This window comes from Eretmochelys imbricata, chromosome 2 (assembly GCF_965152235.1).
Source record: "Eretmochelys imbricata isolate rEreImb1 chromosome 2, rEreImb1.hap1, whole genome shotgun sequence".
NCBI classification, from domain to species: domain Eukaryota; kingdom Metazoa; phylum Chordata; order Testudines; family Cheloniidae; genus Eretmochelys; species Eretmochelys imbricata.
Genome location: NC_135573.1, coordinates 2416205 through 2439958, shown reverse-complemented (window position 1 = coordinate 2439958; position 23754 = coordinate 2416205). Strand labels below are relative to the sequence as shown.

General features: G+C 56.4%; 1 protein-coding gene across 1 annotated transcript in view; it reads left to right on the top strand.

The window, feature by feature from the left end:
- The window catches only part of BOP1 (BOP1 ribosomal biogenesis factor), a 113102-nt gene that overhangs the window by 4318 nt on the left and 85030 nt on the right, over positions 1 to 23754 (top strand). Inside the window, exon 3 of the mRNA XM_077809634.1 lies at positions 17295 to 17420. Within this exon, the coding sequence (XP_077665760.1) occupies positions 17295 to 17420 (126 nt within the window). The remainder of the gene's footprint in view (positions 1 to 17294; positions 17421 to 23754) is intronic.

Below are 23754 nucleotides of genomic sequence, written 5' to 3'. Positions count from 1 at the left end.
AGCTGAATGCAAATACTAACCTGGGTACAGCTCCTGTGAGCTGCTGCTGTGATTCCTGTGTCACAGATTAGGAAACTGAAGCGTAAGATCACGTCCAGAGTAAGAAAACAAGTAATTTACAATGAGCAAGTTAAAATTTTGTAACTGCCACATTTTTAAACACTAATATAGTCAGTGTTTATATAACAGTGAAACCCTGTGCACGCTAACGCCCTGAAAGAGCAGCTCTGGGATTGCCTTGCTGGCCAGGGCGGAACACAGGTCTGGTCTCTGACAGGTGCTTTGGAGGAAGGTGTAAGCACCCCACATAGGCAGCGGTGGGATAATCCTGCCTCCACATTCAGTCTCTTTATAACTCCTTGTGGTGAGATTAGTTTAACCCCTGAAGGGTGAGGTTTAATGGCTTGTTTTCCTTGCCTTGGCTTGGCCCAAGAAGGGAAGTGATTTACAAAAAGCTCACACAGCCAGTGGCAGAGGCAGAAGTAGAACCAGGGTTCTGGCCTTGGAGCATGTCCCATGAGTAAGGCTCCATGTCCGTCATGGAAGTCACGGATTCTGCGACTTTCCACGAGCTCCGTGACTTCTGCAGAGGCCAGTGTGGCTGACCCCAGGGCTGCTCGATCAGCTCGCCTCGGGGCCAGCTGCTCAGGCTTCTCCAGGGACAGCCACGCCAGCCGCTGCTTGGGCAGCTGGCCCCGGGGACCACCCGAGCAGCAGTGCCCCGGAGGCCCCCCAGAGAAGTGGTGCCCTGGGGCCCCCCAGCTATGATTTAGTCAGGAGTATTTATAGTAAAGGTCACGGACAGGTCATGGGCTGTGAAATTTTGTTTGTTCCCCATGACCGGACCATGACTTTTACTAAAAATACCTGTGATTAAATCGTAGCCTTACCCATGAACCAGACTGTTCCCTGTTGTTCTTCTCCTAGACCTGTAGCTGTGTCTAGGTGCTAACCACACAAACAGCAGCTGGTGTGCAGGGGTGGAGGTGAGCAGAGTGCCTTCAGTAACTGAGGACTGCTGGGTAGGATTGTGAATTCAGCATCTGCCTGACTGAAAGCCACAGCTTGGCTCCCGGCTGGATGCAGCCCGAGTTCTTGACCTCTCCTCAGTGTTTCTGTTGCCCCTCAGCTGTGCTGGAATTTACTCCTCTTGGGTTCGACTCCATGCTGGGTAGCGCTGCTGTCCTTTAGGAGCTTGCGTGGCAGGCAGCTGGGAAGCAAAGCTGAGAGGGTACTGCTTAAAGTCAACCCCAGCGTCATCCTGTGCACGGCGGCGTCTCGAGCGCCCTTTGTGCTGCCTTCTTTCCTCATCAGCACAGCCAGTCAATGGGCTGGAGTCAGAGCAGGGAACGGGCACGTCTGAGGACCCATGGCCTTGCATAGGGCTCCTGGCTGTGTTCCCCCTTTCGCCTCCCTCCTGTTATGAAGCAGGAGTAACTGGGTGGCTGCAGCGGCGTTTTACCAAGGCAAGAGCTGTTTCCCCTCCCTGTCCTGCACCTCACTTCGTACTCTGTGCGTCTATGCCCACCACTGCCCTGGCGCCAGGAACAGCCCCCATTGGGCATTTTGTGGTGACTGGAGACATGGGAATAGGAGGGCCTGTCGGGGGCCTGCTTCCAGCCCGTGGGCCTGTCGGGGGCCTGGTTCTGGTATGCGGGATGCCTATGCGTTGCAGGTTGGCTCATGCAGAGGGTTCTGTGGCACGGTAGGCTGGGAGTGTTGAAATCCAGTTTAAGCAGCTGAGGGGTTCCACACAAGGAAAAGCGATCAGACATGTCAGACTTGGCCGGGAATCCGATTACTTTTTGATTTCATGTTTAAAACAAAACTCCTTACCACAGTCACAGGAATTTTCCAGTGTGTGTTAAACAAGAGCCTCCTCTCCTGTCCTCTCCCCAGTTCTGCAGTGAAGTCACAATACGTGATTTATCATTCGCAACCGATGTGGAACAGACAGTAAATGGTGAGAGGTCTTGCATTCCTCCAGCAGCTTGCTGATCCTCAAGCACTTTGTGGACAGAGCCCATACACGAAGATGAATGCAGCCATCTGTAGAGTGGAACAGAGCAGCTGTCTAACAGCACATGACAACCTTGTGTAATTGAGGACCCTGTGTAGCATTAAGGGACATTTAGGGAGGCAGAATTAAATCACTAATGTAGAAATTTCCTCCGGACCCTACTCCTCCAGAGGGAGACGGGCTCTTTAATAACGGCAAGAAGTTAGTAAATAAACAAACAGAACTGGTTGTGTCCCATGCGAAGGATGCCACCTCCAGCAGCACTGCACTTCGTAGTGACTCTGCTGGGGCACGGGTTTGGTGCCGACTCAGGAAGACTGGCCTTTCCCCCTGAAATGTCCCCTGGCCATTACCACTGGTCCGGTGTAGACAAGGAGCCAGCAACAGCCGGCATCTTAACCACAGTACCCCCTAGCCCTGCTGCTAGTGCAGTTATGAGGTGGTGGTTCGGATGCTACCAGCTGGCCTACCAGAGCGCCCCTCTGTTGCTACCAGAATTGCCTAAATTATAGCAAGGGTAGGAAACCTGAGGGGAGCAAGGCCCAAAGGAAGAGCAACACCTATCAGATTCTCCACTGCACCTCTGTATGCCTTGGTCTCTTATCCAAACACTAACCTGACCCTGCTTAGCGTAGGAGATGTGACAGGCTCCCAATACAGGGCAACGGACCAGATTTTCATGTGTATTTGCACTGAGGCTTCCCTGTGTCAGGCTGAAAATGGACTTCTGACTTTGATGCAGGAGTGGGTGTGAGGCAGAGAGCTGCAGTCAGACACAGTCTGACATAAGTGTAAAAGGCTGAAAATGGACTTCTGACTTTGATGCAGGAGTGGGTGTGAGGCAGAGAGCTGCAGTCAGACACAGTCTGACATAAGTGTAAAAGGAACCACAGCTTACTGGCACTGGGTAGAAAGGCTTCATTTTGTAGACGCTTTCCCAAGTTCCAAGGTTAAAATGAATATTTGAAAATGTTGGCTGGATTTGGTGCCCTGTTCTAAACCAGCCTGGTAGTTCATGACAACGGGCTGCTCGCCCTTTCTGCAGTGGCTGTTGAATGCTGGCTTTTGCGAGTTGCCGGAAGAAAGCCTCATCCAACGGACCAGGGGGATGAGGTGGATGCGGCTTTCTTCCGGCAACTCGCAGAAGCTACTAGATCGCACGCCCTGGTTCTCATGGGTGACTTTAATCTTCCTGATATCTGCTGGGAGAGCAATACAGCGGTGCACAGACAATCCAGGAAGTTTTTGGAAAGCATAGGGGACAATTTCCTGGTACAAGTGCTAGAGGAGCAAACTAGGGGGGGAGCTTTTCTTGACCTGCTGCTCACAAACAGGGAAGAATTAGTGGGGGAAGCAAAAGTGGATGGGAATCTGGGAGGCAGTGACCATGAGTTGGTTGAGTTCAGGATCCTGACAAGAAAGGTAAGCAGCAGGATACGGACCCTGGACTTCAGGAAAGCAGACTTCGACTCCCTCAGGGAACGGATGGGTAGGATCCCCTGGGGACTAACATGAAGGGGAAAGGAGTCCAGGAGAGCTGGCTGTATTTCAAGGAATCCCTGTTGAGGTTACAGGGACAAACCATCCCGATGAGTCGAAAGAATAGTAAATATGGCAGGTGACCAGCTTGGCTTAACGGTGAAATCCTAGCGGATCTTAAGCATAAAAAAGAAGCTCACAAGAAGTGGAAGGTTGGACATATGACCAGGGAAGAGTATAAAAATATTGCTCGGGCATGTAGGAATGAAATCAGGAGGGCCAAATCGCACCTGGAGCTGCAGCTAGCCAGAGATGTCAAGAGTAACAAGAAGGGTTTCTTGAGGTATGTTGGCAACGAGAAGAAAGCCAAGAAAAGTGTGGGCCTCTTACTGACTGAGGGAGGCAACCTAGTGACAGAGGATGTGGAAAAAGCTAATGTGCTCAATGCTTTTTTTGCCTCTGTCTTCATGAACAAGGACAGCTCCCAGACTGCTGTGCTGGGCATCACAACATGGGGAGTAGATGGCCAGCCCTCTGTGGAGAAAGAGGTGGTTAGGGACTATTTAGAAAAGCTGGACGTGCACAAATCCATGGGGCCGGACGAGTTGCATCCGAGAGTGCTAAAGGAATTGGCGGCTGTGATTGCAGAGTCATTGGCCGTTATCTTTGAAAACTCGTGGCGAACGGGGGAAGTCCCGGATGACTGGAAAAAGGCTAATGTAGTGCCAATCTTTAAAAAAGGGAAGAAGGAGGATCCTGGGAACTACAGGCCAGTCAGCCTCACCTCAGTCCCCGGAAAAATCATGGAGCAGGTCCTCAAGGAATCAATCCTGAAACACTTACACGAGAGGAAAGTGATCAGGAACAGTCAGCATGGATTCACCAAGGGAAGGTCATGCCTGACTAATCTAATTGCCTTCTATGATGAGACTACTGGTTCTGTGGATGAAGGGAAAGCAGTGGATGTATTGTTTCTTGACTTTAGCAAAGCTTTTGACACGGTCTCCCACAGTATTCTTGTCAGCAAGTTAAAGAAGTACGGGCTGGATGAATGCACTATAAGGTGGGTAGAAAGCTGGCTAGATTGTCGGGCTCAACGGGTAGTGATCAATGGCTCCATGTCTAGTTGGCAGTCGGTGTCAAGTGGAGTGCCCCAGGGTTCGGTCCTGGGGCCGGTTTTGTTCAATATCTTCATAAATGATCTGGAGGATGGTGTGGATTGCACTCTCAGCAGATTTGTGGATGATACTAAACTGGGAGGAGTGGTTGATACGCTGGAGGGCAGGGATAGGATACAGAGGGACCTAGACAAATTGGAGGATTGAGCCAAAAGAAATCTGATGAGGTTCAATAAGGATAAGTGCAGGGTCCTGCACTTAGGACGGAAGAACCCAAAGCACAGCTACAGACTAGGGACCGAATGGCTAGGCAGCAGTTCTGCAGAAAAGGACCTGGGGTGACAGTGGATGAGACGCTGGATAGGAGTCAGCAGTGTGCCCTTGTTGCCAAGAAGGCCAATGGCATTTTGGGATGTATAAGTAGGGGCTTTGCCAGCAGATCGAGGGACGTGATTGTTCCCCTCTATTCGACATTGGTGAGGCCTCATCTGGAGTACTGTGTCCAGTTTTGGGCCCCACACTACAAGAAGGATGTGGATAAATTGGAGAGAGTCCAGTGAAGGGCAACAAAAATGATTAGGGGTCTGGAACACATGACTTATGAGGAGAGGCTGAGGGAACTGGGATTGTTTAGTCTGCAGAAGAGAAGAATGAGGGGGGATTTGATAGCTGCTTTCAACTACCTGAGAGGTGGTTCCAGAGAGGATGGTTCTAGACTATCCTCAGTGGTAGAAGAGGACAGGACAAGGAGTAATGGTCTCAAGTTGCAGTGGGGGAGGTTTAGGTTGGATATTAGGAAAAATTTCTTCACTAGGAGGGTGGTGAAACACTGGAATGGGTTACCTAGGGAGGTGGTAGAATCTCCTTCCTTAGAAGCTTTTAAGGTCAGGCTTGACAAAGCCCTGGCTGGGACGATTTAATTGGGGCTTGGTCCTGCTTTGAGCAGGGGGTTGGACTAGATGACCTCCTGAGGTCCCTTCCAACCCTGATGTTCTATGATTCTATGTTGGGAGCTGTGTTTGATGGTGGGTGCCAAACACAGCTAGCATAGATGGAGCCTGTGTGTCCGGTCTCAGCTGCCCTCTCCTCTGGCTAGTGGCTGTACGGGTGTGTCCAGGCTTCGCTACGGTGCGAGCTGTGCTGCTAACCTGTCCAGCAGCCCATGGGCGGTGTCAAAGAAGCAGATCAGTTAGTGTGGAGGCGTAGGATGCTGGGCGTAGGGCCTGGTCTGCGGTGTACACCGTGTCAAATACTGCTGCTCTTGGGCACCCTCCCATGTGGCTGAAGAGTTTGGCCTTTGCCCTGGAAATAGCACTCAACTCAGAAAACAGGCCTGGCCTGTCAGAACGAACTAACCGGATGGGGCTAGAGCAGGGCACCTCACCCACGCCAGTGTTGGAGACCGCTCATTTAAACCTGGCTGTTTTGCCCCGGGTGGGACGTGTAATCTCCAGGATTCCTCTCCATGGCCCTCGGTGGCAGTGTAGACTCCCTTGAACTGCGCTCATACCTGCCTTCCCTTGTCCAACTTCGGAACAGCCTGCTCTTCTCCTTGTTCTTTTGCTCAAGTGCTTTGCCGGGGGTCTGCTGTTGGTGCCTGAGAGGGAGACGGGCCCAGCAATGATTAGTAACTGCTGGTGTGGAGGTTGTTGGTTTGGTACAGACCCATGGGTCCGCACTCTGGGGCCTGGCGGGGCACAGGACCCTCTTGGGGTTTGCATGGACCCTGGTGCTGCCTGATCTGGGTAGCTTTCTAGCTTCTGTCCCTGAAAGGAAGTCCCAATATCAGGCAACGTACGGTGACCTGAGGTGTGGGCTTCTCTTCCCCTCTCCTGCATTAAAGCCCTTCTGTGGTAGCTTCTTCAGCTAACCAAGCACCGGAGATCCCCAGACACTCCCAGGGACCTCTATCATCAGGCCAGAGTTGTTCCTTCTGCGTGGACTGGAGAACAAGACGCCTAGACTGCATCTTGAGTCTGAACTAGGAAGGGGATTGGGCCCTGTCAGAGCAATGTCGCAGCTGTTGGGGAGCAGGGTAGGGGTGGGTTGCCGTTTTGGGCATGGGTCAAGGAAGGAGAGCAGTAAAGATGGGGAGAGGCTGTGAAGAGAAATGTGCCCCACCCCCTGGATTGTGGAAGCTTCAGGGAGGCAGGCCCAGGATGAGTCCCGGAGGTCTTGTGGATTCTCAGAGGCTCCTGGGCAGTTTTATGGACTCTGACGCCTTACGAACGGGGCGCGAATGATGCTGGTATTCTACCTTGCAGGGAAAGTTTCAGGGCGACTCGGTGTCCTGATGAGTAAATCCATCTGTTTTGGTCCACCACGTCTTTTGCCAAACTTTTGACCTACATGCACTTGAACCAACAGTGGGGCAGTTTGAGGGCGATTTAGCTTTGAGCATAAAACTGACACTCTCCATTGCCGACCGTCTGCCGTTCTGCTTTCTGCCTGCATGCAGCGAGGGGGTGGAACTGGCAGGCCAGGCCTCCTTTACAGTCAGCGTGTGGATGTCCGAGAGCTCAACTGTCTTGGCAGCCTCTTAACGCATGTCTAGCCCTTAGAGCTTGGCCATCTCTTTTGCCAGAGCTTTGTATCTTTGTCTCACGGGGCGTCCTTCTGACTTCATGGCTAGTAGAGTAGGGACCAGATCCAGGAGCAATGGTGCAATATAAACGGTCAGGACACTGAAATACAAAATAATCTGGGTTGGTTTTGTGGGGGTGGAAACTGAGCGACACCACCCAACAAGTCTAACGTCAGCCCTGGTGACCCCATTAGAACACGGTCATGACCCACTTTGGGGTCCCAACCCAGCATTTGAGAATCCCTGGTTTCCATGTAGAAAGCAAGCTGAAGTGAGAGTGGGCCGGGGGGGCTGTTGGCTTCTGTAGTGAAAGCCTGGGAGAACAGCTCTCTGGTTTTGGGGTTGTGTGTTCCATAGGCCTTCTGTTGATCTCTGGTGGTTGCCTATGGTCATGTGCTCCTCTGGTTCGATGCTGTGAGACAAGAAGTTTTGAGAGAGTTGGTGCTTCAGAAACCTGCCTGCTTTGGTCATGCGTGTAGGGGATGGAAGTGTACGCAAGACGTACTGAATTCTGAGTCAAAGTGACTAAGCACTGTTGGTGTCTGACACCTGTATTTCTCCGTAAATCATGACCTGGACGTTTCACTCGGGGCAGGAGTGCTTTGCAAGTAAAGGGCACTAAATGCCAGGAAGGAGACCGCTTGTGGAGAGCTTTGTCCTGTGGCAGGGGTAAGCGAAGACTCTTTGAATGCTCTGGGAGTGTACACCAACAGGATTGGCCTGTCATCTTGTGAAAGGGAAACCAGCGTGTGCTGCGACAGCTGCCAGGAGAAGGGGCTGTCTCCTTCCATACCCACAGCTAGTGTCTGTTACGCACAGTAGTTCCTCGTTCAGCTATCTAATGGGGGGATAGGGGTGAAACTAGGGTGCCTGGATGCGGGAGAGGGGCTTAGGCTGTGATGTAGAGAGAGAGTAGCAAGCGTGGCCAGGAGGGTGTTCTGAATGGCCAGAGTGGCAGAGGAGAAGGCTCTCCTGCACACATGGCATTAAAGCTCTGAGCTTGTTCTCCCAGACTGGCAAGGCCCGGAAGCTCTTGCAATGGAGCAGAACACACAGTGCCGGGGCATCCTGCTAATTCACCGTGGTGGGGGAGGACGCTTCTGGGAGGTGACTAGACGGAAGCAGCTGGGAAGCAAAGCTCTCCTTCTGTTCAGGAGCCATGCAACAAACTTCCATCCCTAGCCCCCTGCTGTCTCGCTGCCCTGGCTCTCGTTGGGCACCTCCCGGACAGCAACAGCCACTTGAGTCCGTTGATAAGCCAGGATCCAGTCTGAGTGGGGAGGCGCTGGACGGAGTTGAGCCGCCCCGTTCCCTTCGGGGGCCCAGAGCCAAAGGGCCACTGCCCCGCCTGTCGGCAGGCTCGAGGCCTCTGTCCTTCGCGCCTGCCTAGGTTACAGGACTGTGCAATAGTTAGGCCGTTGCCATCAGGTTAGATTTCCTGCTGAGGGCTTCCAGCACGTGACAGGCCATGCTTTCCTCCCGGGCAGCCCCTGTGCGGAGCAGAGCGGCCTGATTCCGGGGGAGCCCAGCTGCCTGCCGTTGAAGGCCACGCTGAGTTGTTTATTGGCTGCTTTTATAATCCAGGAAGCCCCCTCGGCTCTGCCGGTCTCTCTGGGGCACCGTGAAAGAGTCCGGAATCCGTCTGTGCCACGCTGGGGATAGGCAGCCTTGGGACGCTGTCCGTGCAGAGCTTGTGCCAAGACTGGCAGTAGGACCCTGCTGTCCCGAGGGGCCCCCCGAGAGCTTGAAGTCACACTCTGCGGTTCAGCAGGGAGGTCCGATCGGATGCTCTGTTTCTAAAGGATTCGGGGCACCCCCTGCGACGAGTGAGGCCGCAGTACGTTCCCCTCCATGCTGCCCAGTCGCTGCTTCTCTTCCCTCCGCCCCGTGCAGTGCAGCACTGAGGTGGTCAAAGGCCCAGAGCTATCAGGTTGGTCTGTCGGCACTTCCGAGGCCTTCCTGGGCCTGAGACAACCCATGCGTTCCCAGAGGCAGGCGCTGCTTTCTCCCTGACCGAAGGCCTTGCCTGCCATGCTTACGAACCCTAGGCTGGTTTGTGGCACTCGATGGCTGCTGCTGGTTTTGTCCACGGGCGTCTCAGCCAGTGTGCTCAGGGGTGTCTCCCCGCAGCTGATCCCGGCGGCATGGTGCTGCTGGCAAGGCAGGGCTTTGGCTTGGGAAGCTAGCGTGGTGTCTGCAACACCTGCCCCACGCAGCTGGCCGCGAGGCTAGAGCAGCTCGGGGTGAGTTAGTAAGGCTGTTAACCAGCCTGGGGCTCGCTTCGCTTTGTTTTCGTGACTGATCAGCAGCGGCTGCAGACCCCCACTCTTTGACTCACTTCCCCCAGGAAACAGGTGAAGCTGAGGTGTCGGCTCCTCCAAAGGAGAGACCCTCTCCCCAACCCCTGGAGCTGAAGGCCCTGCCTCTTCCATCCTCCTTTTGGTTCGCTCGGGTGCTTAGCTTGGCGTGGCGGTTGCTTTGTCAAGCCCGGTTAGGAAAGCAGCAGGCAATGCTTCTTTGGGGGGGTGTCTGCACAGCTTTCTCTTGTGCCACGTCCTGGCCTCCGTGCTGGGCCGGAGCCTCTCCGGGCTCAGCATCTCCACCACGCCTAGGGCTCAGAAACTTCTTTAGCAGCTATCCTCCTCATCAGACCTGGGCTGCACCAGTCGGTACACGCTGCCTGCGAATTCACTGCACTGGTGGGCCGTGGGCTGTTGCAAACCCCGTTGCTGGATGTTCCAGGGCAGTGGGGGCAGCTGGATGCGGGGGAGCAGCAGCACAGAGACTCGCCGTTTCGGTAGCAATGGGGACCCTAGAGGTCTAGTTCTGGTGCACGTACAGGGCCGTGAGCTGGGGAGAGCTGCCCTAATAACAGCTGGTCAGAGCTAACCTCAGTAGCCCTTCAGGCTCCTGAGAGAGGCCTAGACTCCCGAGGCTAATTGTCCCGTTATCCCTCCTTTGCCTCCTGGAGGCCCAACCCAGTAAGACCCCGATCAGGCTGGCCTGAGACGCTGCTGGATGTCTGGTGGCTTTCACACAGCTACTGGGAGGGAGGCTGGGGCTGGTGGGAAGAGGCTGGGGCAGCTGCAGCCAGGAAGATGAGCCGTCCGCCCTCTGGGGGGAGTGGGGGGGCCATTCGCCTCCGTCTACAGCTGGAGCCCCCAGCATGAGGGCTCTGAGCCAGGCTAGGCAGGTCGGCAGACTAGATCCTCAGCGTCTGTCTGCTCTTTAACATCAGTGAAAGTTTCAGACCCATGCAAGCAAATTCTCTGAACTGCGATGACCGACGTGCCCGAACTCTCCTGCTGTTCGGAGAGCACAGTCCTGGCCGGTCCAGGCTCTCGGCAAGGGGCTTTGCTCTGAGCTGGCAGACATGGCCGTTCCGGCTGCTGTTTCTGTATAATATGGGGGATTGGTTCGGGCCCGCTCGCGTCTGGGCTCACAGAGCTGCTGTAGAGACTTGAACTCCTGCATGCCTCTGCGGGTATGTCTGCCCTGCAAGGAGAGCCCCACGGCCGGCCCTCCCACCTTGCGGGGTCCCAGAGCCTGGGCTCCAGCCCGAGCCTGAAAGTCTGCACTGCAATGAAACAGCCCCTTAGCCTGAGCCCTGCGAGCCTGAGGCAGCGTCCCGGGCCGGCTGCGGGTTTTACTGCCATGTAGACCGGGGCGGGCAAACGTTTTGGCCCGAGGGCCACATCGGGGTGCAAAACTGTATGGAGGGCCGGGTAGGGAAGGCTGTGCCCCCAAAACAGCCTGGCCTCTGGCCACTATCCCCCTCCCACTTCTCGTCCCCTGACTGCCTCCCTCAGGACTCCCAACCCATCCAACACCCCCTGATCCTTGTCCCCTGACTGTCCCCTGACTGCCCCCGGGACACCCGCCTTCCCCCTGACTGCCCCCCAAACCTCCATCCCATCCAATCGCCCCCTGCTCCCTGTCTGCCTCCTGAGACTCTCTGCCCCTTATCCAGCCCCCCGGCCCCAGCCCCCTTACCATGCCGCTCAGAGCAGCATGTCTGGCTGCCGCGTCGCCCGGTTGGAGCCAGACAAGCTGCCCTGCATGAGCAGGCAGCCCCGGAGCACTGCCTGCGTGGCAGGGTGGCTGCAGAGGAGGGGGGACAGGAGGGGAGGAGCCGGGGGCTAGCCTCCTGGGCCAGGACCTCGGGGGCCGGGCAAGACGGTCCTCTGATGTAGACAGATCCCGAGTGTGCTGGTGACTGAGGCTCAAACGCAGACGTGGCTCACTAATGAAAGGGGGTTCGGCGGTTTCATCCTAAGCCATATCACAAAGCTACCATGCCGTTTGGCCAGGCCCACACGACTGGTCGGCAGGGGGCCCGCCCCGGACTGGGAGGGGCTGCTGCAGGTCAGCAGAGAAGTGCAGTGGGAGAGCTGTGGGGCGCAGGCTCAGAACCCGGAACTTGCAAGTCCTAATTCTGGCCTTCTCCTGCCTCCCTCTGGTAATCCTCCCATCCTTGTACCAATTCTCTGCGGGTGACGGGGTGTCTGGCTGGTCTGCCTCCCAGAAGGGCTGCCAAGAGAAATAGGTTAACAGTTTGTAAAGTCTCACGCTCGCGCGCACACACCCACCCCTGTGGGGGCACCGTTCCCAACACACAGACACCTACACCCATGTGATCGGCAGGTTGGACTTGAGTTTTCACCTTTCCCAGGTCAAGGCTTCCCTGGTCATTTGCAGGCTGCAGAGAGGAGCATAGACCCGATCCCAGCCCTTTCCATTCAGCCGTGGGCGTGTCCCAGCCTGGCAGAACGGCGAAGGAAACCCAGCAGTCCAGACACAGCTCTCCCAGCAGGCCTCTGCCATAAACACCAGCGAGTGCAGCCCCCCGCTGCTCCCAGCCACGGGCCCACCGTCCCACTCACGCACTCCTGGACACACTCTCGCATTCGCACATCACACCGGACTCCTGTGCACACTTCATGCTGCTTTCTCCCGCCCTGGACACCCACCCCACCTGCCACTAATCCCGCACCTGGCTCGCTGCTCCCATTCCTCCTCTTCCCTGCCCGCCGCCCCCCCCCCCCCCGTGCTGTCACCGGTCACCCCAAATCCATCCCTTCTCCCCTCTCGGCAGCAGCCCCTTCCCCAGACGTCTTGCATCCACAGCACCTCTTCCCCAGGCCTGCCAGCAGACCAGAGATTCACCTTCACCCCTCCTCCTTTTGGAAGGGGGGCTCCTGGAGCGGGTGGGGGGTGCAGTCGTTGGTCCCTCCCTAATGGAGGATAATGAGCCAGGTATTTTCCAGCCTGTTCAGGTGAGGGGGGAGTACTCTGGTGCTGGTCTAAGTCAGCGGGGGGGTGAGGAGAGAGCAGGCCTGGGCTGGGGAGTGAGGAGCCCGGCAAAGCCGCTGAGTTTTGCTCAATCTCCTTGGGTGTGTCTATGCCGCAGTTAAAGCCCCACGGCTGGCCTGCATCAGCTGGCTTGGGCTGCAGAGCCCTACCACGGCCGTGTAGACGTTCGGGCTTGGGCTGGAGTCCGGGCTCCAGGACCCTCGTGGAGGCCCAGACCCTGGCCGCAGCCTGCACATCTGTGCTGCAGTTAAACAGCCCAGAGACCCGCGAGCCTGAGTCAGCTGACCCGGGCCAGCCCTGCGTTTAGACCTACCCCTGTGGCCAGGCCCAGTAGCTGCTGCTGAGCTGAGGCAGTGAATGGCACTCACCCCCCCACCCCCCGGCCCACGAGTGTAACCGCAGCAGCCGCTCTCGCCCCACTCAGCTGCAGCATAGGCCATGCTTCGTTCACCTTTTTCACGGCCACGTGGGCTCGGGGCTCTCTCCGTGCCAGGTGAGAGGATGCAACAGTGGCTGGTGCTGGCTGGACTTTGCCAGGAAAGCTGGCTGCTTGCTCTGGTCCAGCAGACGAGGGGGCTACGGGGCTGAATGCCAGGCTGCGTGTCAGATGGGACACGGGGCGCCTGGATTTCCGTGTAACTTCTTGACAGTCGCTCTCATTATGTTTTTCAAATGTAGCATCCTACGGCTGTGCTTTGTTGTGCTTTATTGTTCTCTGGCTCTTTTTAATATGCGTCTCGAAGTTTGTTCTGCCGTCCGTCTCCTTCCTTCTTCCTCGCTTTCCGTTCAGTATTTTCCCTTCTCGTTCGTTCTTTTTCCTCCCTTCCCTGATCTTGTCCCACGTCTCCGACTGCAGTCCGGGATTGAAGGGCATCAGCAGAGCTGGATGTGGGGTGTGCAGGTCTGCAATAGTGGGGGGCTGCGGATCAGTATAGAGGTCTGATTAGCCACCTGTGGGAGGCTTCCTTCTCCCAGCAATCCCCCTGGCTGGAGCCAGTGACGGTCTCCAGTCCTGTCTGGCTGTGAATCTGAACTGTGGCTGAAAATGACTGAGCAATGTGCTCCCCTCTTCGGAGACGAAACATCTCGGTCCGTTGGTTCCTGTTGGTGCAAACTCTCTTCAGCCCAGGTGAAGGATCCTGGTGCAGCCGGGGACTTGCCTGCGAGTCTTGCTGACACCAGCTCACCTCCTTGTCCCCTGGCCCCCTGCGGTGGCTTGGGAGTCAGGGGCTGCCACAGGGACAATTGTTAGCTTGTCCCTGTTAGCTTTCAGCGCTGCGTGCTGCCCTCTAGTGGACTCCAGTGTCCCAGCAGCTGGGCCTGTTAGAGATGCTCTTTGTTGGTTTGATCACCGAGCAAAGCCCCCGGGTTACCCACCACTCCCGATTAGTTCAAGCAGAAGTTAAAGGGCCCTAATCTGCTAAATGGTTGCACTGCTGCCCCCTGGGTGAGCTGAGCCCCGTCGCACTGATTCCTAGCAGAGCTCTTCCAAGCACCAAAACCAACCGACCTGCGAAACGCACCGAAGGGTTTTCCAATCAGCCCTTGATAAAGGAATGACCTGTGAGTGCACTCGGCATGTACCCAGCCATCTGGATCATCTCTGCAGGGGTGAGCTGGCTTCCCCCGACGAGTCCTGAGCCTCCTATCAGCGCAAAGGCCTGCCTCGCTTCCAGGCACCTGTGGACGTCGAGAAAGCAGCTCCCCAGAAAGCCTTTGGTCAAGAGCAGGGCAGGGTCTCTGCCAGTCTGTGCTCGAATGCTGCCCTGTCTGTGGACTTCCTCGTGGCTTTTGGGGACCGTTGCTTTGCTAGGGAGAGTTCTCCGCAGCTGGTTAATGCCCGGAAATGTAGTTAATCGCTAAGCACTAGAATCCTGCCTGCATCCCAGATGTGCTAGAGGGTGACTTGAGACGGATTTTACGCAAGGGCTCTGCTTAAGCAGCCCAGAGACCGTGGTTTGATCTCCGCTCCCAGGGAGCGCACAGCTTGTCTCCTCTGCTGGCTAGGTCACTGCTGAGGGTGTCGGTGGGCTACGCAGCCCGAGGGCTCTAGGAAGGGGCTGGCGCTGAGGGCGGAGGATGGTGTGCCACTGGCTGTCAGAGGCAGCCTGCAGCGCCAGTGACCTGGTTTGGCAGTGCGAGCTCTTTCTCCAAAGCTCACCGTGGTGGCGGGGGGAGAGGGGAAGTGAGTGGGGGGGGAGATGGAAACTCCGGTCCAAAGCCATCTGAGCGCCAAAAGCCTGGAGAAAAACTTATCTCCAATCTCCTTCTTAAAAAAATTTAATAAAGCCTTTTGTTTTTGCAGTAATCTCATCCCCTTGCTGGCCCTGTATTTTCCAGGCTCTCTCCCACCCGGCTCCCTGCGGCTCGGCGGGAGCGGCGTTGGTGTTGTGTACAGTCGAAGGTGATCGCACGCTGTGTGGATTTTACTGCTCCCCTGAGGGGGGTTTTCTGGGGCTGTTTTTCTGATTATTTCATTGACTCCTCTGGTAAACCCGATCCAGCCTGGGTCCCCCGAGGGGGGTGGGGGGAGAATCTCTTTTCCAGGGCCGGGTCTGCAGGTCAGCGAGTGGGCGCAGTCTGCAACGTGGTGTTGTCTGGTTACCCATGTCGGAGTGAGGCTGAGCCCTGCCCGGCTGCGCAGGGTGGCTAATGCCTGGAATGCCATGGTGGCAGTCCCGCACGCCACACATCCCAGCATGCAGCTCTCTGACTCAACATGCAGGGTGTGCGGTCACCGGGGGCCTTGCCAGGCTGCCCTGTGCTGTGCTGGAAGCTGTGTTCGGCGCCATTTCAGGCAGATCCGGTCTGATCCCGTCGCTTCTGACAAGCGGTCAGGGGGACCCATGGCTGGATATGCTGTGGGCACCCCTAGGTACCGTGGAGATGCAGGTGCGCGTCGCTCTGGAGCGCTGCCCGGGGTACCCTGAGCTGCTGGGAGGCGCACAGTTAGCAGAGGGCTGTGAGTGCAGCCTTGTGCCTGGCCCATTCTTTGCTAGAATTGCCTTGGGCACAAAGAAAAACTTGTGGTTACGAAATGGCAGCACCCTTGGGTGTCATCAGCGAGCCCACACCTTGCAGGGACGCTTTGGGGGCTGGCTGTACCAGAGGGCATCAGACCGAGCAAAGGCCCATCTGCTGCTCAGCCCGTGTCTCAAATACATTGTCCATCAGCTTTAGACACCCCAGTGTGAATCTGGCTGCCAGCACCTGCAGTGGCCTTAGCCTGAGACTTTCTCCCATCACTCTGGACCTTACTAAAGTCAAGATATACCACGTCTACTGCTTCCCCCCTACCCACGAGGGTTGTTACCCTGTCACAGAAAGCTATTAGGTTGGTGTGACTCGATTTGTTCTTGACAAATCCATACCCACTGTTACTTATCACCTTATTATCCTCTAGATGTTTGCAAATTGATGGCTTAATTATTTGCTCCATTATCTTTCTGGGCACAGAAATTAAGCTGACTGGCCTATAATTCCCTGGGTTGTCCTTATTCCCGCTTTTGCAGATGGGCACTGTATTTGTCCTCTTCCTATCCTATGGAATCTCCCGTCTTTCAGGACTTGTTGAAGATGATCACTAATGGCTCAGATATCTCCTCAGTCAGCTCCTTGAGCATTCTCGGATGTATTTCATCAGGTTTAGGTTGGACATTAGAAAAATCCTCCTGTCACGGTGGATAAGCACTGGAATAAATTGCCCAGGGAGGTTGTGGAGTCTCCGTCCTTGGGGATGTTTAAGAGCAGGTTGGACAAACCCCTGTCAGGGATGGGCTAGAGAATACTTAGTCCTGCCACGAGTGCAGGGGACTGGTCTAGACGACCTCTCGAGACCCTGCCAGTCCTACGGTTCTAAATCTTGGTTGCCATCGTTAAACGGGCTGTGGGTGGGGAGTCTGTAGGGACATGTGGGGCGAGCATCAGAAATCCTGAGGCTGCTGGTTTGCAGGGAAGGGGATGCTGAATGCAGAGCTGGGTCCGGCTTGCTCTGGGAATGTGTGATGTGGCCTGCAGGGGCTGCCCAGGCCTGTGTGCTCTGAATAGCCAGACGTTTATCTCCCGAGCTGCCAGCCCCCTGCAGGGCCTGAGGAGCCTGCACACATCCCTCTCCGCTGTTCCTGGGGCAGGGCTGGGCTAACCAGAGCATGCCTTCCCCGTCCCCATCCCCATGTCCTGTCTGGCGCCCCATCTCTGCAGTAGCCTTGTCTGGGCGTGGAACGAGCGAGTGTCCTCCCAGAGGGGGTTATGCCATGGGCTGCGTGGGGCAGGTGCCTGTGGTTTGACCCTTGGCTGGGGGATTTAGCAGAACGTGACCGGCCAGCAGAAGCTGCAGGGGGGAGAAAAAGTCAGTCAAGTTAGAGGGTGTTCTCCTCTGTGGCTGGGGAAGGCAGTACAGCTGCCTAGAAGATTGCCCCAATGGCTAGCCCCCAGGAGGTTGGGGCTAATTCCTTTTTCTCTTCACAGCCCTGGGGGCTGTAAGGGGGGGCTGTTCCTTTTTTAGAATCACCTAGTCTAATAAACTAATTCCTTCCTTGGGTAATATGGTGACCCTGGTCTACCCAGGATCCTGAGGGTAAGGGCTTGGGTGGTGGGGGGAAAAACTTGGGAGTTCAGTAGGTCCTGGCTTCTGTGATGCTTTGCAGCTGACGGGCACTCTGGGAGCTTCATTGAAATTCCCAAATGGGGGAGGTTACCGAGTCAAACAAGTGGTCATGTCACGCACAGTCGGTGTAATGGGGTCACACTGAACCGAGTCTGTCTTCTCATTGCCTTGCAGGCCAGGATGGCTTCCCAGAAGAAGGAACAAGTGCAGTGCCAGAACTTGGAGACCGACTCAATGCCCAGCGCCCAGCAGGAACTGCCTCTGAAGGGTGAATACGAGGAGGACAGCTCAGACGAAGAGGTAGGACCCAGGTTGAAGTGGCATAAGCTCTGCTGTGGTTGAGACATGGTGGGCTTGCTCAGCCAGGCATGGCTTTGTGAGCTGAACGTTTCCTCGGGCCCATTGCAAAGTGCTGTTCATGGTGAGTGGTAAGGCTGTGGAGTTGGTCCCTGCTTGCTATAGAGCCTGCCGGTCTCCAAGGGCTGGGGCAAGGCGAAAAGAACTCTTCTGCGGAGACTGGGAAGCCAAGGGAGAGTCAAGAGGCCGGGAAGTAGTTCTTGGCAGCAGGAAGGAACGGGGAGGCGGCTGATACTACCTGGGAAGCAGTGGGATTTTTTTTTTTTTTTTGCATGTGCAGTTTGCTCTCGTATACCTTGAGTAATTCATTGTGGGGTCCACAGCCTGGAAAACTTAGCTTCAGGCCTGCGACGTCTGATCTGTATGGAGTGTTTTCAGGGCAAGGAGGGAAATCCTCAGCAGTGTCCCAAACGGAGCGGGAGCTAGGGGCCATGCTGGAGAAAGCGGTGCTGTAGTCCCCCTCCATAGTGCGTCGGAAGATCTGGCATGTTGGTGTGTGGCAAGCTGGTGCTCAGGAAGGCCAAAGGAAAGGGAATTGAGACTAAGTGCTCGGTCAAAACAGGCAGCAGGATGGGACGAGATCAACAGGGAGGCTTTCTTGGCTCGCCTTTGGGGTGAAGGGGAGAATTTCCCCCACGCTGGCTGCTCTGTGGGCTGGGGCGGGGGGGGGGCGTACATGCCATTTCACCAGTTCCATTGTGTGTCTGGGAAATTGGTACCCAAACTGCTTTGAACTTACCCTCCATAAGACCCCTACGGTGAGTGAGCCAGGCCCGTGAAAGCGCCTGGTGCACTTAGCTGTGGGGAAAGCCATGCGTGGCAAGGGAAGATGCTGCTGTCTGGAGGGCAGGCCCCGTGCAGTGCTGAGGCTGCTGGCTAATGCCTGTTGAGTGCCACAGAGAATTGCACTGAAAAGCCAGTGTGCACTGGAAACGTTTGCAAGGAGCGGTGAGCCTGGCAATCGCTCTCAGTCTGCTTCGGATCTGGTAAAATAAGGGGATGAAGGTTGAGAGCCAGTGTTCACGTCCGTCCATCCATCGTACGCCTGCTCTGTGATTACGGTGAGTCTGGTCGCCCCAGCTCAAAACGGACACTAGAAGTGGGAAAGGAACAGAGAACAGCAACAAAAATGCTCAGGGGTCTGGAAGAGCTTCTGCGTGGGGAGAGATTAAAAAGCCTGGAACTGTTCAGCCGGGAAAAGAGACGACAAAGGGGGGATATGACTGAGGTCTATAAAATCAGGACTGGTGTGGAGAGAGTGCCTAGGGAAGTGTTGTTTACTCCTCATAACACAGGAACCAGGGGTCACCCAGTGAAATGAATAGGCAGCAGGTTTAAAACAAACGGAAGTATTTCTTCACACGGCGCACAGTCAGTCTGTGGAACTTGTTTCCAGAGGATGCTGTGAAGGCCAAGACTATAACAGAGTTCAGAAAAGAACTAGATAAGTTCATGAAGGCTAGGCCAACAATGGCTATTAGCCAGGATGAGCAGGGGATGCAACCCCATGCTCTGGGTGTCCCTAAACCTCTGTGTGCCAGAAGCTGGGAACGGGCGACGGGATGGATGACTTGATGATTCCCTGTTCTGTTCATTCCCTCTGGGGCACCTGGCACTGGCCACTGTGAGTGGACTGGATGCAGGGTTAGAGGGATCGCTGGTCTGACCCAGTGTGGCAGTTCTTATGTTCTAGAGGATAATGGAGCCGTCAGCGGTAAGCAGCTTAACCGGAGGGAAGGTGAAACATTGGTCTTGCTGGACAAACTTGATTCTGTTTTTTAGTTGCCCAATCAGTGACCAAAGGGAATGGAGTAAATGGGATACATTGGATTCCGGTAAAGCCTCTAGTCCAGTGCCAGGACAGAGGGGATACAGAGGCCCAGAGAGGCAAGATACGTGGGCAGGAGAGAGCCAAGGACCCACCCTAGGCTCATAAGGCAATAGGCACTGGAGTGCTTTGCCTCTTGGGTTAGGCTGGGAGAGAAGGCTGCTGTAGCTTTCTGGGGATTGCATAGCTGGAATCGCAACGGGGCTCGTCGCTCTTGGTTCTGTGATTGTTAGTTTGCAGTCCCCCAAGACTGCTTAACAGTCTTCAGCCTGCCTGTTTTGGGGCAGCGGTTGGGTCTGAGGCTGTGAACCCAAGGGTAAGAGCTCGCTCGGCCCAGAGCGTGGGGTGAGGAGACGGTGCAGTGCTGCTGCCTCCCAGGGCCGCACCGCCGAGGCTGGCGGGGTGTCCGGAGCTACAGGCTGCTGTTCCGAGAGCCGGGATGGAATTACCCGAGCAGGGGCTGGCTGGGCCGTGGGGCGGACACCCCAGCTCTCATAAGGCACGCAGCAATTGCAAGAGGTCAGGACCTTCGTGTTAAGTCTGCTTTGAGAGGAGGGGGCTTGGGAGCCTGCTTGCCTGTCTGGTCCCGTGAAGGCCCTGGAGGTTAGATGTTAGCGGGCTTGAGGCCCACCTGGGCCAGGGCTGTCCCTGCCCCCAGATCTGGAATAGAGATTTAGAGAGAAGTGAAATATACGACTTTAGAAAATGTACACTTGTGTAATGGCTGCAGCATAACCCAGGGAAAAACCCTTTCATGCAGGAATTCAAGGTCTGTCTCCCCAGCTGGTCCTATTTCAGGGCCCCAGTGGGGGAAGCACTGATTCAGAACCTGCTGACATCAGAACAACTTTCAGTGGTTTTGTTCCTGACTTCCCTCCCCCTGCCCCCAACCCCCTTTCTGTGATTGTATTTATCTCTCTTCCATAAGAGCCCTGAGGCTTCCGCTTCCTGCGGCTGCGATGCGCACGCTGTATGCTTTGTGTTTGCCTCTGCTGGGAGCCCTCGCTTGCCTATAGCTGGCTGAGGGCATGGGGCCCAGCCACCCCTTCCCCATAAGAGAGCGTGGAGCCAGCCCCCCTCGGGGCCAGCCATGTTTCCCCCAACAGGGCGCCAGTTTCTCACTGAGCCTTGACTCCAGCTGAAGCTCTAGGTGTGGCCTCGCCCTCCAGGGTGAATTAGAAGCTCTTTTGAAGTCTGTGTAGGGGGATTTGTTTAGAGACACTAATGCCCCCTCCCCACATCTGGTGAGTTATTGCCACTAGGTGCTGTGGGGAGCAGCCAGCCTCCCGACTCCAGTTCCACCAGCAGGTACTGGGCGCTCACCCCACAACCTGGGGCTTCCTTCTGCCCAGCCACTGTGGAAGCTACAGAGCCAGTTGGATGGTTGAAGGAGTCGCCTGGCTACGGTCTCACTCATCCCCCGACCGTACGGCTGCGGTCTGGTGGGTTGGGCTGTGCGTGTGGAGGGGAAGGAGGGGGCCTTTCTGCAGAATTGCACTGCAGGTTGGGGCTCTCGTCTCGGAAGGGGCTCAGCGAGATCTCTGCTCCTGCTGCCTCTTCCCACCTGCACTGGACTTGCCCAGGGCACTGCCTCTGGGCAGGCTGCCTCCCCCATTTCTGTTGGGAGGGCATATTGCCGTGCTTGCTGTGAGATCCTGGACTTCAAAACCTTCTAGATTTGTGATTGTTCCTGGGGGAGGGTTCAAACCCTTCCTCTCTGCAAAGGTCGTTGAGTCCAGCTGGGTGTTCCTCAGCACAACTGTGCAGTTAGTCAAGTGAACCAGCCCAGGCTGTGTAAGGGCCTGGGCTGTAGGTGGTGTTGCCCAGCGGTCACAGCTGGGCTGAGGTCTGCCCAAGGGCAATAATCACCAAGCTGGAGTTGGAGGAATTGCAATAGCCAGGTCCCGTAAGCAAGAGTCGGGTTCAGAGTCAGGCCAGGGTTGGGAGGCCGGAGCTCAGAGCTGGTACTGGGCTGGAGTCGGGAGGCTGGAGCTCGAGCAAAGGGCCAAAATCTGTGTGGTTACCTGGACAACTTCCAGGGGCAACCCCTGAGGATAAATAGGGTGCTTGGCCAATCAGAGGGCTGTAGGGTACCGTCAGTCTGGGTATCTTGGGTGGTCTCCATGGTGCTCCCTGGCTGTACCTCTGCATGGTCTCCTGGTGGCGCTGTGGGAACATCAGCTGACCCAGGCTCTGCAGACCCGGGTTCTAGTCCCCGGATCCTCACAAGCTGTACCCAGGAAATCGGAGTGGGGCTCGCCCAGGCTGGCTGCTGCTGGCAGAGGATTTCAGCCCTCAGAGCTGCTGGTCCCTGTCAAACCAGGGGCATCCAGGCTTTGCTAAGAGAGAGGGACAGGTTGCAACTACCTTCACCTTCCATAGGAGAGAGCAGTCTGCACAGCTGACAGGACTGAGAGCCAGTCCTCCCGCTCCAATGCATAGCAATGGCCTGACTGGGTCAGACCCCAGGCCATCTAACCCAGTCTCCTGTCACTGACCCTGGCTGGCACCAGGTGCTTCATAGGAAGGTGTGAGAAACTGGACACTCAGCAGGGTCATCTGCCCCCCTCCCCAGGTGTCTGATCCATTGTCTGAAACCCCTACAGCAGGAGGTTTAATACCCCTAATTAACCAGAGCTCTGGATGTTCCTGCTCTGCACAGAAAGGTCCAGCCCCTGCGGTGGAGGTCTGAGTGAGCAGCCTGCATGGCATGCTGGGTAATGTCGGCTGCCGAGCCCCCAGGGCTGCCCGTGGCTGGTGCTGTGCTGGCTGCCCCCGGGAGCTCCTTTGCCTGTTTCCTGGTGGGTTTTTGTGCCGAGCCGATGACCTGCGGAGGGGTGTTTTGTGCATAGCACGAAGCCGGTCCCATGTCGCCTGTAACAGCCCCCGGCCTCCAGTGGTGAGATGACACTTGGATAGTTGGGAAGTGGGGCGCTGCGTGGTGGCGCCCCCGGGCGTGGGCTGTGACTCGGGCTGCCGTTGGGCTGGCTGGCTCTGCCGCTGTGGGTGCGTGGGTTTCGGAGCTCTGTCCTAAAGAATCCGAGCTGTGACCCACAGTGCCCCCGTGCTTAACGCAGACTAAATTTCCTCTCCCTGAGCTCCCGCTCGCTTGGCAGGCGTCAGCGCCTGGGCTGGCCAGGCGCCCAAATCACACTCCACTGTGTGCTCTGAGAAGAGACACAACAAAATAACTTGGTTTCCTGGCCGGGCGCTCTCGGGCACGGGAACTCCGCATCGCCCGCGGGGCCCTCTCCCTTCGCACCCGCTCTTGGTTGTCAGTGCTCAGGTCCCGCGTGGTGAAGGACATGAAAGCACAGGATGTGTAAACGTTTCCCTGGGCAGGTTGGCAATTAAGGCAGCTCCCTTTGGGGGGGCCGTTCCCCACCTCCAGGCCCCACAGCCACTTCAACACTTGTCGTCCCGTCCAAGTGTCTCTTCCTCTCCACGGGGCTGAGATGAATGGCTGCAGGGGCTGTCAGGCCTCGCTGGGAGGAAGCAGTTTGGGGCTTTTGTTTGGTTCTGTTTCCTCCCGCAATGACTATTCCATATGTCAGTGGATAATGAATGAAGGTGCGTTGAGTGCTCCTCAGTGAGCCGCCGGCCGTTCCAAGCCCACTTCCCTCCTCCGCAGCGCAGCTGACCCGGGCTGGGGGAGAGTGCCGTGGCTGGCGGGGCTGAGGGAGCTCTTCTTTCAGTAGCTGATTAGCCAAGAGAGGGGAAAAAACCCTTCAGAATGTACTGCTGGCAGACAGCTTCTTAAACTCATCACTGCGGGTGCGTGTGTGTGCGTGCTTCCTGACCGGCTAGCTGGAGCAGATGCCTGGGGCTTCCCACTTCCAGACCGTATTAAACACTTAGCACATCTCGTTGGAGAGGTGCCAGCCCTTAGCCCCACACAGTGGCCTCAGAGGGGTGTGAGGTAAGGCAGCCGAGAGGCCGTAATTAGCCATACGGCCATAAGGCCAGGGATTGCTTGTCTACACCCTCGCTACTTAACCCTGGGGACAGGTGCTGGCCGGACTGCCCGTCCTCTCCCCTGCCCCAGGACTGGGGCATCAGGGCACACCTCCCCCACGTGCCGACCCATGGGCTGCATGGCAGGGCCATTCAGTCCTTTTCACCGCCGTGGTGACTGTCTCGTTCAGCAGTGATGGGATGGGGTGGAACGCCTCGTCTCCCTGGCTGGGAGCGTCTTGGAGCCAAGTGCATGGTCTCCTTGGAGGAGGAGGCCCGGAGGCTCCTGACCTGCCCCCTGTGGATGACAAGGCTCGTGCTGGCTCTGTGAGAGCTGGTTTGACTGCGGGGGGAGCGGTGCGGACACCTGCGCTTAGGGGTGCTGCAGTTTGCGAGCCTGGTGTAACAGGCCAGCCAGCCTCGCTCTTCTCCTGCGTATGTAGGCTCCAAGTTCGCTCTGCCAGCTCCACGCATCTACTGCACTCTGCCGCCCTG